This window comes from Coregonus lavaretus, assembly GCF_964263955.1.
Source record: "Coregonus lavaretus genome assembly, chromosome: 16".
Lineage (NCBI taxonomy): Eukaryota > Metazoa > Chordata > Actinopteri > Salmoniformes > Salmonidae > Coregonus > Coregonus lavaretus.
The window spans coordinates 23780799-23798921 of NC_140003.1; the positions used below are offsets into that span (position 1 = coordinate 23780799).

At 47.3% G+C, this 18123-nt stretch overlaps 1 protein-coding gene across 1 annotated transcript in view; it reads left to right on the plus strand.

The window, feature by feature from the left end:
* sema5ba (sema domain, seven thrombospondin repeats (type 1 and type 1-like), transmembrane domain (TM) and short cytoplasmic domain, (semaphorin) 5Ba) overlaps window positions 1-18123 on the plus strand; it is a 120735-nt gene that overhangs the window by 38824 nt on the left and 63788 nt on the right. Inside the window, exons 5-6 of the mRNA XM_084179907.1 lie at window positions 4993-5091; window positions 14891-15104. Coding sequence (XP_084036033.1) covers window positions 4993-5091; window positions 14891-15104 — 313 coding nt within the window. The remainder of the gene's footprint in view (window positions 1-4992; window positions 5092-14890; window positions 15105-18123) is intronic.

An 18123-nucleotide genomic window follows, 5' to 3' on the forward strand; every position in this document is an offset into this window, starting at 1 on the left:
GAGGGGGTCCATCTCCTGCACCAACTGTGGTCGGGGAGGACACACCGCGGCTAGGTGCTGGGGATGGCCTCCTAGGGGAGAGGACGACAGGTCCCGCACTGGGGAGTCCTTCCAGGTGAGTAGGCGCCCCACTCACCCAGAGCTCTCTGTTGCACATTTCTGTATACCTGTGCGTTTCCCACAGGTAGCACCTCATTCCCAGCATAAGGCGCTGGTAGATTCAGGCGCGGCTGGGAATTTTGTTGATAAGAAGTTTTGTTTAGCCTTAGGGATCCCCCGTCTCCCTGTTGATGTCCCTTTCCCCGTTCATGCCCTAGATAGCCGTCCGTTGGGTGCGGGCTTGATCAGGGAGGTCACTGCGCCACTTAGGATGTGTGCGCAGGGGGGTCATCAGGAGATGATTCAGCTATTTCTGATCGACTCGCCTGCGTATCCGGTGGTGCTGGGCATGCCCTGGTTGAGTACCCATAACCCATCTATTTCATGGCAGGAGAGGGCTCTGATGGAGTGGTCTGCCCAGTGTGTGGGTCGATGTTTGGGCGTTTCCGTAGGGGCTACCTCGGTGGAGAGTCCAAACCAGGTGCCCGCATTGCACGTTCCCCCTGAGTATGGGGATTTGGCTATTGCGTTTAGTAAGTCGAGGGCGACGCAGTTGCCGCCCCATAGGCAGGGAGATTGTGCGATAGACCTCCAGGCAGGAGCTGCGCTCCCACGGAGCCATGTGTATCCTCTGTCTCAGGAGGAGAAGAAAGCTATGGAGACTTACATAGACGAATCTCTGAGACAAGGATACATACGGCCTTCCACTTCCCCTGCGTCCTCGAGTTTCTTTTTTGTGAAGAAAAAGGATGGTGGGTTACGCCCGTGCATCGATTACCGTGGTCTCAATCAGATCACGGTGAAGTACAGTTATCCACTCCCGCTGATTGCGACCATGACGGAGTCATTGCATGGGGCGCGTTTCTTCACTAAATTAGATCTCAGGAGCGCGTACAACTTGGTGCGCATCAGGGAGGGCGATGAATGGAAGACAGCCTTTAGTACCACCTCGGGCCATTACGAGTATCTTGTCATGCCATACGGGTTGATGAACGCTCCGTCAGTTTTCCAATCATTCGTGGATGAGATCTTCAGGGACATGCAGGGGCAGGGGGTGGTTGTGTACATAGATGACATTCTCGTGTACTCGCCTACCCGAGTCGAGCATGTGGCCCTGGTGCGCAGAGTGTTGCGGAGGCTGGTGGAGCACGACCTGTATGTTAAGGCAGAGAAGTGTCTGTTTTTTCAGGAGTCGGTCTCCTTTTTGGGGTATCAGTTGTCTGCGTCAGGGGTGAAGATGGAGGTAGACCGGGTGTCAGCCGTGCGTAATTGGCAAACACCAACCACTGTGAAGGAGGTGCAGCAGTTTTTGGGGTTTGCGAATTACTACCGGAGGTTTATCCGGGGTTTTGGACAGGTGGCAGCTCCCATCACGTCTCTTTTGAAGGGGGGTCCGGTGCGTCTGCAGTGGTCTGCCAAGGCGGACAGGGCGTTTGGGAGGCTGAAGGACCTGTTTACCTCGGCCCCGGTGCTGGCGCATCCGGATCCCTCTTTGCCATTTCAGGTAGAGGTGGACGCGTCTGAGGCCGGTATAGGAGCAGTGCTTTCACAACGGTCAGGCGCGCCACCTAAACTCCGCCCCTGTGCTTTTTATTCTAAGAAGCTCAGTCCGGCGGAGCGAAACTATGACGTAGGGGACAGGGAGCTGTTAGCCGTGGTACAGGCCCTAAAGGTGTGGAGGCACTGGCTTGAGGGGGCTCAACACCCTTTCCTCATTTTGACGGACCACCGTAACCTGGAGTACATCCGGGCAGCGAGGAGGCTGAACCCTCGCCAGGCAAGATGGAATATGTTTTTGACCCGGTTTACATTTAAGATCACGTACATCCCTGGGTCACAGAACGGTAAGGCAGATGCGCTGTCTCAGCGGTATGACACGGAGGAGAGGTCCGTGGAGCCCACTCCCATACTGCCGGAGTCGTGTCTGGTGGCACCGGTAGTGTGGGAGGTCGATGCTGAGCTCGAGCAGGCATTACGCACCGACCCTAGTCCACCGCAATGCCCGGAGGGTCGGAAGTACGTTCCGCTCGAGGTTCGGGATCGATTGATCTATTGGGCTCACACGTCACCCTCCTCTGGACACCCTGGTATCGGCCGGACAGTGCACTGTCTTAGTGCCAAGTACTGGTGGCCCATGTTGGCAAGGGATGTGAGGGTTTATGTTTCCTCCTGCTCGGTGTGCGCCCAGTGTAAGGCGCCTAGACATCTGCCTAGGGGTAAGTTACTACCCCTGCCCGTTCCACAACGACCATGGTCTCACCTCTCGGTGGATTTCCTTACTGACCTTCCTCCTTCACAGGGAAATACCACTATACTGGTCGTTGTGGACCGGTTTTCTAAGGCCTGTCGTCTGCTCCCCATGCCGGGCCTTCCTACTGCCCTGCAAACTGCCGAAGCACTATTCACCCATGTGTTCCGGCACTACGGGGTACCCGAGGATATTGTGTCTGATCGAGGTCCCCAATTTACCTCCAGGGTTTGGAGAGCCTTTATGGAGCGGTTGGGGGTCTCGGTGAGCCTCACCTCGGGTTACCACCCGGAGAGTAATGGGCAGGTGGAACGCGTGAACCAGGATGTGGGTAGGTTTCTTAGAACATACTGCCAGGACCGGCCGGAGGAGTGGGCAAGGTACGTTCCCTGGGCCGAGATGGCCCAGAATTCCCTACGCCACTCCTCCACTAACCTAACCCCTTTTCAATGTGTGTTAGGTTACCAGCCGGTTCTGGCACCTTGGCAGCAGAGCCAGATCGAGGCTCCTGCGGTGGATGAGTGGGCGCGGCGCTCGGAGGAGACATGGAACGCTGCACACGTCCACCTGCAGCGGGCCCTCCGTCGTCATAAGGCGAGCGCCGATCTCCACCGCAGTGAGGGACCGGTGTACACACCTGGTGATCGAGTCTGGCTCTCTACCAGAAACCTGCCCCTCCGCCTGCCCTGTCGGAAACTGGGTCGGCGGTTTGTAGGGCCATTTAAAGTCCTGAGAAGGTTGAACGAGGTGTGTTACAAGTTACAACTACCTGTTGAATATAAAAGTATTAACCCCTCGTTCCATGTGTCTCTTCTCAGGCCGGTGGTAGCTGGCCCACTCCAAGAAAGTGAGATCAGGGAGACTCCTCCGCCCCCATTGGACATCGAGGGGGCACCGGCGTACTCCGTGAGGTCCATCTTGGATTCGAGACGTCGGATGGGGGGTCTCCAATATCTAGTGGAGTGGGAGGGGTACGATCCGGAGGAACGGTGCTGGGTGCCGAGGAGAGACATTTTGGACCCGTCTCTCCTGACGGAATTCCATCGTGGGCACCCGACGCACCCTGCTCCGCGTCCTCCTGGTCGTCCCCGAGGCCGGAGTCGGCGCACGTCTGGAGCCGCGCATCAAGGGGGGGGTACTGTCACGGTTTCGGCCGAGGCTGCCTCTCTTCCTTGTTCGGGCAGGCTTCGGCGTTCGTTGTCTCCGGAATTCTAGCTGCCATCGTTGCATGTTTCTATGTTCGTTTGCTTTTGTCTGTTTGTTGTGACACCTGTTATCGTTTAGGTTAATTAGCGTCCTATAAGTTACTCGTTGTGTTTGTCCAGTGTTGTGTGTGATTGCTTTATTGTCTGTCGTGCGTTACTGGACGTGTTTACATTATTCGCTCGGTTGAGCTATCTCTCCACTGTGTTGGAGCGTTTTACGCACCTGTGTACTGCGCCCGTTTGTTTTGTCCGCCTACGTGCGGAGTTTCGCCTTCGGGCCAGTTTGTTCATTTCCCCTTGTGGAATTTCACTAAAGTCTTTTGGACTGTACTTCGGTCCTGCGCTTGATTCCACCACTACACCCACCTACAGCATCACTGACAAGTGGCTTCTTCCTTGCTGATCGGCCTTTCAGGTCATGCCGATATAGGACTTGTTTTACTGTAGATATAGATACTTTTGTACCTGTTTCCTCCAGCATCTTCACAAGGTCCGTTCTGGGATTGATTTGCACTTTTCGCACCAAGGTACGTTCATCTCTAGGAGACAGAACGTGTCTCCTTCCTGAGCAGTATGATGGCTGCGTGGTCCCATGGTGTTTATACTTGTGTACTATTGTTTGTACAGATGAACGTGGTACCTTCAGGCGTTTGGAAATTGCTCCGAAGGATGAACCAGACTTGTGGAGTTCTACAATTTATTTTCTGAGGTCTTGCCTGATTTCTTTTGATTGTCAATCAAAGAGGCACTGTGTTTGAAGGTAGGCCTTGAAATACATCCACAGGTACACCTCCAATTGACTCTAATGATGTCAATTAGCCTATCAGAAGCTTCTAAAGCCATGACATCATTTTCTGGAATTTTCCAAGCTGTTTAAAGGCACAGTCAACTTAGTGTATGTAAACTTCTGACCCACTGGAATTGTGATACAGTGAATTATAAGTGAAATAATCTGTCTGTAAACAATTGTTGGAAAAATTACTTGTGTCATGCATAAAGTAGATGTCCTAACCGACTTGCCAAAACTATAGTTTGTTAACAAGAAATGTGTGGATTGGTTGAAAAACAAGTTTTAATGACTCCAACCTAAGTGTATGTAAACTTCCGACTTCAACTGTATATGACAAATAAACAAACTTGAACTTGAATGCTTTCTAAGAATGAGATGTGATTGGACTAGGTTTAGATGTGTTACATTTCATCTCACAGATGAAAGATAGACAGTCATTACAGTCATATCATTAAAGTGAGTGGTGAGTGAGTAATGCTGGCTCGTATCCATTAGTGCACACCGTTATAAACTGTAGCCAAATGTTTTGCAATGAAAACAATATATATTTTTTATCAGGTTTCTTATAGAGTACAGGTAGACCCACCCAGTTTTGGTCCATTTTCTTCCGTTTGGTTTCTAGTGAATTCTCTAACCTCTAACCCATGTAGGTGGAATGTCAGAACTACATCCGCGTCCTGCTGGTCAATAAGACTGAGGTCATCACCTGTGGAACCAACGCCTTCCAGCCCCTCTGTATCACCCGGGAGGTAAGGGGATAAGTGGGGAGGGATGGAGGGAGGATGGATGGAATGATTAGTGTCAGAGTGGATGTGGTTCGGGGAAGAAGTAGAATGGAGTGAAAACCTACATGGGGCTGAGTAGGGGTGATAGGGAGGGATTGATGAGAGGGTAAAGGAGGATGGTGGGAGGAAGGAAGAGTGGATGGAGGGAAGAGGGGGATAGAGTGATAACTGGCAGGAAGAGGGGTAGGGGTGATAGATAGAGAATGATGAAGGGAGGGGTTAAGATAAGGTCTTGAATGTAAACATCAAACAGACATATGGTCTGTTGGAGACTTTAGAGGTGGAGGAAGACAGTAACAACACTATAATTTTCTTACTTTCTATCTCTCTCTATCTCTCTATATCTCTCTATCTCTATTTATCTTTCTATCTCTCTCTCTATCTCTCTCTCTCTATTTCTCTATCTATCTATCTATCTATCTATCTATCTATCTATCTATCTATCTCTCTCTCTCTCTCTCTCTCTCAATTCAATTCAATTTAATTTCAATTTCAATTTAAGGGCTTTATTGGCATGGGAAACGTGTGTTAACATTACCAAAGCAAGTGAAGTAGATAGTAAACAAAAGTGAAATAAACAATAAATATTAACAGTAAACATTACACTCAGAAGTTCCAAAAGAATAAAGACATTTCAAATGTCATATTATGTATATTTACAGTGTTGTAACAATGTGCAAATAGTTAAAGTACAAATGGGAAAATAAATAAACATAAATATGGGTTGTATTTACAATGGTGTTTGTTCTTCACTGGTTGCCCTTTTCTTGTGGCAACAGGTCACAAATCTTGCAGCTGTGATGGCACACTGTGGTTTTTCACCCAGTAGATAAGGGAGTTTATCAAAATTGGGTTTGTTTTCGAATTCTTTGTGGATCGCTGTAATCTGAGGGAAATATGTGTCTCTAATATGGTCATACATTTGGCAGGAGGTTAGGAAGTGCAGCTCAGTTTCCACCTCATTTTGAGGGCAGTGTGCACATAGCCTGTCTTCTCTTGAGAGCCAGGTCTGCCTACGGCGGCCTTTCTCAATAGCAAGGCTATGCTCACTGAGTCTGTACATAGTCAAAGCTTTCCTTAAGTTTGGGTCAGTCACAGTGGTCAGGTATTCTGCCACTGTGTACTCTCTGTTTAGGGCCAAATAGCATTCTAGTTTGCTCTGTTTATTTGTTTGTTCTTTCCAATGTGTCAAGTAATTCTCTTTTTGTTTTCTCATGATTTGGTTGGGTCTAATTGTGTTGTTGTTGATGTTGTTGTTGTCCTGGGGCTGTGTGGGGTCTGTTTGTGTTTGTGAACAGAGCCCCAGGACAAGCTTACTTAGGGGACTCTTCTCCAAGTTCATCTCTCTGTAGGTGATGGCTTTGTTATGGAAGGTTTGGGAATCGCTTCCTTTTAAGTGGTTATAGAATTTAACGGCTCTTTTCTGGATTTTGATAATTAGCGGGTATTGGCCTAATTCTGCTCTGCATGCATTATTTGGTGTTTTACATTGTACACGGAGGATGTTTTTGCAGAATTCTGCATGCAGAGTCTCAATTTGGTGTTTGTCCCATTTTGTGAATTCTTGGTTGGTGAGCGGACCCCAGACCTCAGAACCATAAATGGCAATGGGTTCTATAACTGATTCAAGTATTTTTAGCCAGATCCTAATTGGTATGTCAAATTTTATGTTCCTTTTGATGGCATAGAAGGCATTTCTTGCCTTGTCTCTCAGATCGTTCACAGCTTTGTGGAAGTTACCTGTGGCGCTGATGTTTAGGCCGAGGTATGTATAGTTTTTTGTGTGCTCTAGGGCAACGGTGTCTAGATGGAATTTGTATTTGTGGTCCTGGCAACTGGACCTTTTTTGGAACACCATTATTTTTGTCTTACTGAGATTTACTGTCTGGGCCCAGGTCTGACAGAATCTGTGCAGAAGATCTAGGTGCTGCTGTAGGCCCTCCTTGGTTGGTGACAGAAGCACCAGATCATCAGCAAACAGAAGACATTTGACTTCAGATTCTAGTAGGGTGAGGCCGGGTGCTGCAGACTGTTCTAGTGCCCTCGCCAATTCATTGATATATATGTTGAAGAGGGTGGGGCTTAAACTGCATCCCTGTCTCACCCCACGGCCCTGTGGAAAGAAATGTGTGTGTTTTTTGCCAATTTTAACCGCACACTTGTTGTTTGTGTACATGGATTTTATAATGTCGAATGTTTTTCACCCAACCCCACTTTCCATCAATTTGTATAGCAGACCCTCATGCCAAATTGAGTCAAAAGCTTTTTTGAAATCAACAAAGCATGAGAAGACTTTGCCTTTGTTTTGGTTTGTTTGTTTGTCAATTAGGGTGTGCAGGGTGAATACGTGGTCTGTCGTACGGTAACTTGGTAAAAAGTCAATTTGACATTTGCTCAGTACATTGTTTTCACTGAGGAAATGAACTAGTCTGCTGTTAATGATAATGCAGAGGATTTTCCCACGGTTGCTGTTGACGCATATCCCACGGTAGTTATTGGGGTCAAATTTGTCTCCACTTTTGTGGATTGGGGTGATCAGTCCTTGGTTCCAAATATTGGGGAAGATGCCAGAGCTAAGGATGATGTTAAAGAGTTTAAGTATAGCTAATTGAAATTTGTGGTCTGTATATTTTATCATTTCATTGAGGATACCATCAACACCACAGGACTTTTTGGGTTGGAGGGTTTGTATTTTGTCCTGTAGTTCATTCAATGTAATTGGAGAATCCAGTGGGTTCTGGTAGTCTTTAATAGTTGATTCTAAGATTTGCATTTGATCATGTATATTTTTTTGCTGTTTGTTCTCTGTTATAGGGCCAAAAAGGTTGGAGAAGTGGTTTACCCATACATCTCCGTTTTGGATAGATAGCTCTTCGTGTTGTTGTTTGTTTAGTGTTTTCCAATTTTCCCAGAAGTGGTTAGAGTCTATGGATTCTTCAATTACATTGAGCTGATTTCTGACATGCTGTTCCTTCTTTTTCCGTAGTGTATTTCTGTATTGTTTTAGTGATTCACCATAGTGAAGGCGTAGGCTCAGGTTTTCTGGGTCTCTATGTTTTTGGTTGGATAGGTTTCTCAATTTCTTTCTTAGGTTTTTGCATTCTTCATCAAACCATTTATCACTGTTATTACTTTTCTTTGGTTTTCTGTTAGAGATTTTTAGATTTGATAGGGAAGCTGAGAGGTCAAATATACTGTTTAGGTTTTCTACTGCCAAGTTTACACCTTCACTATTACAGTGGAACGTTTTGTCCAGGAAGTTGTCTAGAATGGATTGAATTTGTTGTTTCCTAATTGTTTTTTGGTAGGTTTCAACACTACTTTCCTTCCATCTATAGCATTTCTTAATATTATTCAGTTCCTTTGGCTTTGATGCCTCATGATTGAGTATTGCTCTGTTCAAGTAGACTGTGATTTTGCTGTAGTCTGATAGGGGTGTCAGTGGGCTGACTGTGAACGCTCTGAGAGACTCTGGGTTGAGGTCAGTGATAAAGTAGTCTACAGTACTACTGCCAAGATATGAGCTATAGGTGTACCTACCATAGGAGTCCCCTCGAAGCCTACCATTGACTATGTACATACCCAGTGTGCGACAGAGCTGCAGGAGTCGTGACCCGTTTTTGTTGGTTATGTTGTCGTAGTTGTGCCTAGGGGGGCATATGGGGGAGGGAATGCTGTCACCTCCAGGTAGGTGTTTGTCCCCCTGTGTGCTGAGGGTGTCAGGTTCTTGTCTAGTTCTGGCATTTAGGTCGCCACAGACTAGTACATGTCCCTGGGTCTGGAAATGATTGATTTCCCCCTCCAGGGGAATGCTGGGAGTGTTTGGTGCGTGCTGGGAATTGTTTGAGTGAGTGCTAAGTGCGAGTGTTGTGTAGAGTTAGATATCCTGGGTTTTCCTTTTCTTGGTGATATCCTTTTTTCTTCTATGCATAATTAAGGTTATTATTTCAATTTTTTTGTTGTGGTAGAATTAAGTATATTGTTTTTCGTGTTGAAATTACCCTGATTTTGGTGGGGATGGCGGCCCGAATCGGGACGCCGTCCCTGTCACTTCGGCACAGCTTTAGGTGTGTTACTGAAGCTACTGTCACGGTGGAAGAGGTTCTGGTCACCGTAGGAGAGAAGGTAGGATATGAGAATGTTGCTTATGCGTCACGGATGAATAAAGCGGTGGTGGTATTTCTTAAAGAAGAGCGCCTTGTTGATCGTATGGTTGAGCATGGCATACTTCTTAAAGGAATGTTTATTCAAGTTACGCCGCTTTTTTCTCCGTCAACAAGGGTAACGATTTCAAATGTACCGCCGTTCATTCTAAATGAGCTATTGGAGCGCGAGTTATTGCGCTTTGGGAAGTTTGCAAGTTCAATTAAGGTTGTCCCATTGGGTTGCAAACACCCGGCGTTGAAACAGGTTATGTCGTTTCGGCGACAGGTGTTTATGTTTTTGGACTCACCGGAGCAGACTTTGGAGTTATCGTTTAAAGTCAAGTATGACAATAGACTGTATATGGCTTATGCTAGTACGGGTAGTCAACGGTGTTTTGAGTGTGGGGATGTTGGTCATAAGCGACATGCTTGCCCGAAAAGGGAGAAGGCAGAGGGAGGGGCGCAGGTGGTCCTCATAACGCCTGGGCCCACTGATGTAGGAAGAGGTGGGCTGACAGTGGTAGAGCAGCCACACGCATCTGTTGCTGAGGAACAAGTTGTCCGTGTTGAGGGCACAGAGGTGCAACTTGTACCAGAGGGAAATGTTATGCAGCAGAAAAAAATTGTTGTAGAAGGTAAGGATGGATCTGAAGGGCCATTTCCTCAGACTGGTGAGGAGGTGCCCAGTACGAGTGCTGTGGTACAGGAGGGGGTACATGTGGAGCTAATCTCCCAGGTAGTGGAGGAGATGCCCACTACAAGTAATGGGTTACAGGAGAGGGTTCATGTGGAGCTCATCTCCCAGGTAGTGGAGGAGATGCCCACTATGAGTGCTGGGGTACAGGGGGGGCTAGTCTCCCAGGTAGTGGAGGAGATGCCCACTATGAGTGCTGGGGTACAGGGGGGGCTAGTCTCCCAGGTAGTGGAGGAGATGCCCACTACGAGTAATGGGGTTCAGGTGGGGCTAGTCTCCCAGGTAGTGGAGGAGATGCCCACTACGAGTAATGGGGTTCAGGTGGGGCTAGTCTCCCAGGTAGTGGAGGAGATGCCCACTACGAGTAATGGGGTTCAGGTGGGGCTAGTCTCCCAGGTAGTGGAGGAGATGCCTGGTACGAGTGATGGGGTGCAAGTGGGGAGTGTTGAAAGGGATGTGGTAGAGGGGAGTCAGTGGTCTGTGGCCTCAGTTGAGGAGGATCAGGAGAAGGATATGGATATCTCTCTTGATACGATATCAGCTGGTGAGGACTCAATTTACGATCTAGAGGAGGTAAATGGGTTTCTGGATCAGACTTTTGGGAAATCCGTCAAATTGGCAGATTATTTTGATGTTGATAAGTTTGTGAGGTCAGCTGTGATGTTACAGAAGACGGTGGGGTTAGACCAGTTGAGTGAGAAGAAGCGGTTTCGCTTGAGGAAATTTGTTACTGCTGTTGCAGCAGCAAAAGGTGGTGGGAAACGTGGTCAGGTTAAGAGAAAATTTAAATAATGATGATGATTATGCCTCATAGGGTGTTCTATTCTCTTTGTCTGGTTTCTCTGTGGTATCTTCTGCTTTTCATTTTTCTTTTCTATATGGAGGTACTAAGGGTAGGTTCTCTCAATATTAATGGAGTAAGGGACAGGAATAAGAGGGCTTGGGTATTAGAAGTAATAAAACAGAAAAGGCTTAATGTAGTTTTCCTACAGGAGACACATAGTGATGAGGAACATGAGGCTGACTGGGGTATGTGGTGGGAGGGGCAGCATATACTCAGTCATGGTACTAATTTCAGTGCTGGGGTGGCAATCTTGTTTTCTTCAGGCTTAGGGGTGACTGTGGTATCTACAACAGAGATTGTCAAGGGTCGGGTTTTATTGGTCAAGGTGGATGTTATGGGGTTTTTGTTTGTTTTTTTGAATGTTTATGCTCCTAATGAGGGTACAGAGCGTATTGTTGGTTTTGATAAAATAAAGGAAACCTTAAGACAGTGTGACCAAGAGGGTTGTATGGTTTTAGGGGGGGACTGGAACTGTACAGTGGATTTTACTGTTGATCGCACCGCTGAAGAACCTCACCTGCGGTCAGCAATTTGTCTGTCTGGTCTATTAACTGAGTTTGAGCTTTCTGATGTGTGGAGAGTAAGGAATGCAAAAGTTAGGCAGTACACATGGCTAAAAGTTAATGAAGGTCATGTCAGTGCAGCAAGGTTAGACAGGTTGTATGTATCTGAGCAATACTGTAGTAGGGTTGGAAGGTGTGACATTACTCCTGTGGGTTTCTCTGATCACCATATTGTCACTGTTGATATTCACTTGTCCTGTCCACGAAGGTCATCATCTTATTGGTATTTTAAGGTTAAATTGTTACATGATGTCATGTTTTGTGAAAGGTTTTTGTTGTTTTGGGAAAAATGGAGGGTTACAAAAGGGAATTTTGAGTCCTTGAGACAATGGTGGGAGGTTGGGAAGGCCCAAATACGATTATTTTGTCAACAGTATACTGCTCTGTCTCGAATTGAAGTTAAAGAGACTATCAGGGCCCTTGAACAGAACATTAAATCTATTGAATTGAAGTTGCTCACTCAGAATGACCCCGGACTAGTCATGAACTTACAGGACAAGAAACATGAATTGAGGTCGTTTCTGCATGAAAGAGTGAAGGGTGCCTTGATTAGGTCTCGTTTCGCTTCCCTCAAGGATATGGATGCTCCTAGTGCTTTTTTTTTTAAACCTAGGACAGTCGACATTGCAACGTAAACAGATGGTCTGCCTTCGTCTCCCTGATGGGAAGGTGACCACGGATGACAGTGAAATGCGTCAACATGCCGTGGATTTCTATTCTGCCCTCTATAAGGCGGAGGATTGTGACTCTCTGTGTACTGAACAGTTGTTACACGGTCTTCCTCAATTGGGACCTGAGCAAAGAGTCGCATTGGACTCTGACATTACACTGCAAGAGCTGTCCACAGCAGTTATGCAGCTCTCAACAGGCCGAGCCCCTGGCATTGATGGTTTACCATCTGAGTTTTATAAGCACTTTTGGGGGTCTATTGGGGAGGATTTTTATGAAGTGGTGTGTGAATCTTTTCATGAGGGCTCTCTTCCTGTATCTTGTCAACGTGCGGTACTTTCACTGTTGCCAAAAAAGGGGGATTTGGCTCTCATAAAAAATTGGAGACCTGTTGCTTTGCTGTGTGCAGAATATAAAATTGTTTCTAAATGTCTCTCAAACAGGTTGAAAGAGTATCTGGGATTGTTGGTCCACAAGGACCAGTCCTACTGTGTACCTGATCGCTCTATTGTTGACAACTTGTTTCTAATAAGAGATGTTTTGGACATTTGTTAACTGTCTGATGTAAATGTGGGTTTACTTTCTTTGGATCAGGAGAAGGCTTTTGATCGTGTGGACCACCAGTACTTGTTTAAAACAATGAAAGCCTTTGGGTTTGGGGATGTTTTTTTGTCTTGGATGAATTTACTGTATGCTGGGGCCTCGTGTATGGTGAAGGTGGGGGGTGGTTTGAGTTGTCCCATCCCTGTCCAAAGGGGCATCAGGCAGGGATGCCCAATTTCAGGGCAGTTATACAGTCTGGCTGTTATACAGTCTTAGTTTTTTAAGAGCGAAGCTTACTGGTTTCTCTGTGCCAGGTGTAATGAAGGGTCCCACGATAGCACTGTCTGCGTATGCAGATGACGTGACAGTTTTTATTACAGGGGGTGAGGATGTTAAGGTTCTCTCAGACGCCTTAAAGGTGTATGAGGGGGCCTCCTCAGCTAGAGTCAATTGGGGAAAGAGTGAAGCGCTGTGGGCAGGCCAGCTTCAGATGGGGTCCGCTCCATGGTTACCAGGGGGGCTTCAGTGGGGCAGAGATAGGATGAAGACTTTGGGGTTTTTTCTAGGCTCCGATGTCTTTCAGAAAAAGAACTGGGAGGGTGTAGTGGAGAAAGTGTGTGCCAGACTGTCAAGATGGAAATGGGTGCTGCCCCAGCTGTCTTATAGGGGAAGGGTACTGGTAGCTAATAACCTAGCTGCCTCTACCCTGTGGCACAGACTAATGATTTTACAGCCACCAAAGGGTCTGATACAAGAGCTTCAGAGGACCCTTGTCAACTTCTTCTGGTCTGGACAACATTGGATTAAAGCTTCAGCCCTGTACCTGCCACTGCACGAGGGTGGGCAAGGCCTGGTGGACATTTCTTCCAGGATCATGGCTTTCCGGCTTCAAGCAGCCCAGAGACTGTTGTACAGTGACGGTTCTAGCTGGGTTGACACAGCCTACGCATTGATGAGGAGAGCGGGCTGTTTGGGCTTAGACAAGCACCTTTTCCTCTTAAAGCTGGAGGGGGGTGAGTTGCCTGGCCTGACTCCATTTTATGAGTCTGTTATGCAGGCTTGGAGAGTTCTGGTCAAGTCCCGTAAGGCCTGCACGCCACCAGGGATGTGGCTTTTTGAAGAGCCTCTTTTTCACAACACTGCCATCCAGTCCCGTGTTCTGGGTTCAGCTAGCCTACGTTCATGCCTGTTAGGCGTGGGGTGTACTAAGCTGGGTCATCTGATGTGGAACAGGAATAGGTTGTTGGAGGAGCTGGGAGAAAGAGCGGGGATCCGATCGTCTCGCCTACTGAGGAAGGTCGTCGCTGAGGTCTGTGATTCCTTGCCAGTACTTCATCTGCAGTATGTGACTGACACTTCCAATTCTGATCGGTGGAAGGAGGGTCTGGATTATGTGTTCCCTGCACTGATTGTTAGTGCTGCGGCGGGGGCATTCGAGGAGGACGTGGGGATGCTGCTTTCCTTCGATACCCCGGAGCTGGGGGAGTTCAAGGAGGTGGGAAAGAAGGCCATGTACAGAATATGTGTAAAGGTGTCCCATGCCTCTTCCCTGGAAGGGGTAAAATCGACGAGGTGGGCGGGTGTGCTTGGTCCAGGTGCCTCCCCAAAAGGCTGTTGGCGAACATTATACAAACTGCCTATTGATAAGAGGACAGCTGACCACCAATGGAGGATAATACATGGAGCCATAGCCACCAACATGTATCTGGTACACCTGGATCCTACTGTTGGGGAGGGGTGTCCATTCTGTGCTCAGTCTGAAACTCTGGCACATCTGTTTTTACAGTGTCCCAGGTTGGTCGGGATGATTGACCTGATCACTAATTGGTTCTCAGCTCTGGGAGAGGTTTTCTCTTCCCAACTGTATATATTTGGGCCAAAGTACAGGTTTAGTCAGAAAGGTGTAGTTGTGTTGCTTAATTTTGTGTTAGGGGCAGCAAAATTAGCCATATGGAAGACCCGAAAGAACAGTATTCGGGGACAGGGGTCTGTGGATGTGGTGGGAATGCTGGAGGGAATGTTGGCAGCAAGACTAAGGGTTGAGTTTGCCTATTATAAACTTGTCAACAATATTGATCTGTTTATGAGTATATGGGGTATTCAGAGGCTGTTGTGTTCAGTTACTGTGGAGGAGGAATTGGAGTTGTGTTTTTAATTGATGTGTAAATACGGTTTTGTATGAGTATTTGTGTGGTGGGCTCCCAGACCCAATAAAGATTATTTCAAACATTCTCTCTCTCTCTCTCTCTCTCTCTCTCTCTCTCTCTCTCTCTCTCTCTCTCTCTCTCTTTCCCTCCTCTCCCAGGTGGGGAATATGAGTAGTGTGTTGGATCGCGTGAACGGTGTGGCAAGGTGCCCCTACGACCCTCGCCATAACTCCACGGCGGTGGTGACGGAGAGCGGCGAGCTATACGCCGCCACGGTCATCGACTTCTCTGGTCGCGACCCCGTCATCTACCGGAGCCTGGGGGGCATGCCACCCCTCAGGACGGCCCAGTACAACTCCAAGTGGCTCAATGGTAACGCATACACACACACACCACACACTGCCCACCATGTGTTAGCTAATTTCTCATTGTGTAGCGTCAATTAAAGTGGATTTTTGCATAGGGGCTAAGATCTTTTTCAGAGATGCAGTGCTTCCAGATTGTTAATTGTCTTGATGCAGTCTATCAACCATGTTTCTCAGGGGGAACTACAGTGAGGGAAAAAAGTATTTAATCCCCTGCTGATTTTGTACTTTTGCCCACTGACAAAGAAATGATCAGTCTATAATTTTAATGGCAGGTTTATTTGAACAGTGAGAGACAGAATAACAACAAAAAAATCCAGAAAAACGCATGTCAAAAATGTTATACATTGATTTGCATTTTAATGAGGGAAATAAGTATTTGACCCCCTCTCAATCAGAAAGATTTCTGGCTCCCAGGTGTCTTTTATACAGGTAACGAGCTGAGATTAGGAGCACACTCTTAAAGGGAGTGCTCCTAATCTCAGCTTGTTACCTGTATAAAAGACACCTGTCCACAGAAGCAATCAATCAATCAGATTCCAAACTCTCCACCATGGCCAAGACCAAAGAGCTCTCCAAGGATGTCAGGGACAAGATTGTAGACCTACACAAGGCTGGAATGGGCTACAAGACCATCGCCAAGCAGCTTGGTGAGAAGGTGACAACAGTTGGTGCGATTATTCGCAAATGGAAGAAACACAAAATAACTGTCAATCTCCCTCGGCCTGGGGCTCCATGCAAGATCTCACCTCTTGGAGTTGCAATGATCATGACAACGGTGAGGAATCAGCCCAGAACTATACGGGAGGATCTTGTCAATGATCTCAAGGCAGCTGGGACCATAGTCACCAAGAAAACAATTGGTAACACACTACGCCGTGAAGGACTGAAATCCTGCAGCGCCCGCAAGGTCGCCCTGTTCAAGAAAGCACATATACAGGCCCGTCTGAAGTTTGCCAATGAACATCTGAATGATTCAGAGGAGAACTGGGTGAAAGTGTTGTGGTCAGATGAGACCAAAATCGAGCTCTTTGGCATCAACTCAACTCGCTGTGTTTGGAGGAGGAGGAATGCTACCTATGACCCCAAGAACACCATCCCCACCATCAAACATGGAGGTGGAAACATTATGCTTTGGGGGTGTTTTTCTGCTAAGGGGACAGGACAACTTCACCGCATCAAAGGGACGATGGACGGGGCCATGTACCGTCAAATCTTGAGTGAGAACCTCCTTCCCTCAGCCAGGGCATTGAAAATCGGTCGTGGATGGGTATTCCAGCATGACAATGACCCAAAACAGACTGCCAAGGCAACAAAGAAGTGGCTCAAGAAGAGGCACATTAAGGTCCTGGAGTGGCCTAGCCAGTCTCCAGACATTAATCCCATAGAAAATCTGTGGAAGGAGCTGAAGGTTCGAGTTGCCAAACGTCAGCCTCGAAACCTTAATGACTTGGAGAAGATCTGCAAAGAGGAGTGGGACAAAATCCCTCCTGAGATGTGTGCATACCTGGTGGCCAACTACAAGAAACGTCTGACCTCTGTGATTGCCAATAAGGGTTTTGCCACCAAGTACTAAGTCATGTTTTGCAGAGGGGTCAAATACTTATTTCCCTCATTAAAATGCAAATCAATTTATAACATTTTTGACATACGTTTTTCTGCATTTTGTTGTTGTTATTCTGTCTCTCACTGTTCAAATAAACCTACCATTAAAATTATAGACTGATCATGTCTTTGTCAGTGGGCAAACGTACAAAATCAGCAGGGGATCAAATACTTTTTTCCCTCACTGTATATCCTACCCTTTCTTAATATCCTAGTACAAAAACCATGGTAATTTGACACCCCAAAAAGCGATTTGAGTAATCCACCACAGTGTTGTTGTTGCATAGGGATCACATAGGTAGGAAGGGTGTGGACAGTACGGCTGGCACCGTAGAAAAGCTAAGTTAGATAAACCTCCATCAGCCCCAAAAGTCATAGCTAGGTGTCTATAATCTCCAAAATACATCCTGACTCAGGCAGAAAAAAGACAAACCTTCCAGAGACGTTTCTTCTCATCTGCAGTAATTCAAACGCAGCAGCCACACAGTTCTTGGCTTCACAGAGTAGGAGGAGAAAGGGGGAGGAAGGGGAAGAAATGGGGAGAGAGTAAGGGTGAGTAGGTAGAGATAGACATCACACTGGTAGACCAGGAGAGAGGAAGGGTGAGTAGATAGAGGTAGACATCACACTGGTAGACCAGGAGAGAGGAAGGGTGAGTAGGTAGAGATAGACATCACACTGGTAGACCAGGAAAGAGGAAGGGTGAGTAGGTAGAGGTAGACATCACACTGGTAGACCAGGAGAGAGGAAGGGTGAGTAGATAGAGGTAGACATCACACTGGTAGACCAGGAGAGAGGAAGGGTGAGCAGGTAGAGGTAGACATCACACTGGTAGACCAGGAGAGAGGAAGGGTGAGTAGGTAGAGATAGACATCACACTGGTAGACCAGGAGAGAGGAAGGGTGAGTAGGTAGAGGTAGACATCACACTGGTAGACCAGGAGAGAGGAAGGGTGAGTAGGTAGAGGTAGACATCACACTGGTAGACCAGGAGAGAGGAAGGGTGAGTAGATAGAGGTAGACATCACACTGGTAGACCAGGAGAGAGGAAGGGTGAGTAGGTAGAGATAGACATCACACTGGTAGACCAGGAGAGAGGAAGGGTGAGTAGGTAGAGGTAGACATCACACTGGTAGACCAGGAGAGAGGAAGGGTGAGTAGATAGAGGTAGACATCACACTGGTAGACCAGGAGAGAGGAAGGGTGAGCAGGTAGAGGTAGACGCCACACTGGTAGACCAGGAGAGAGGAAGGGTGAGTAGGTAGAGGTAGAAATCACACTGGTAGACCAGGAGAGAGGAAGGGTGAGTAGATAGAGGTAGACATCACACTGGTAGACCAGGAGAGAGGAAGGGTGAGTAGGTAGAGGTAGACGCCACACTGGTAGACCAGGAGAGAGGAAGGGTGAGTAGGTAGAGGTAGA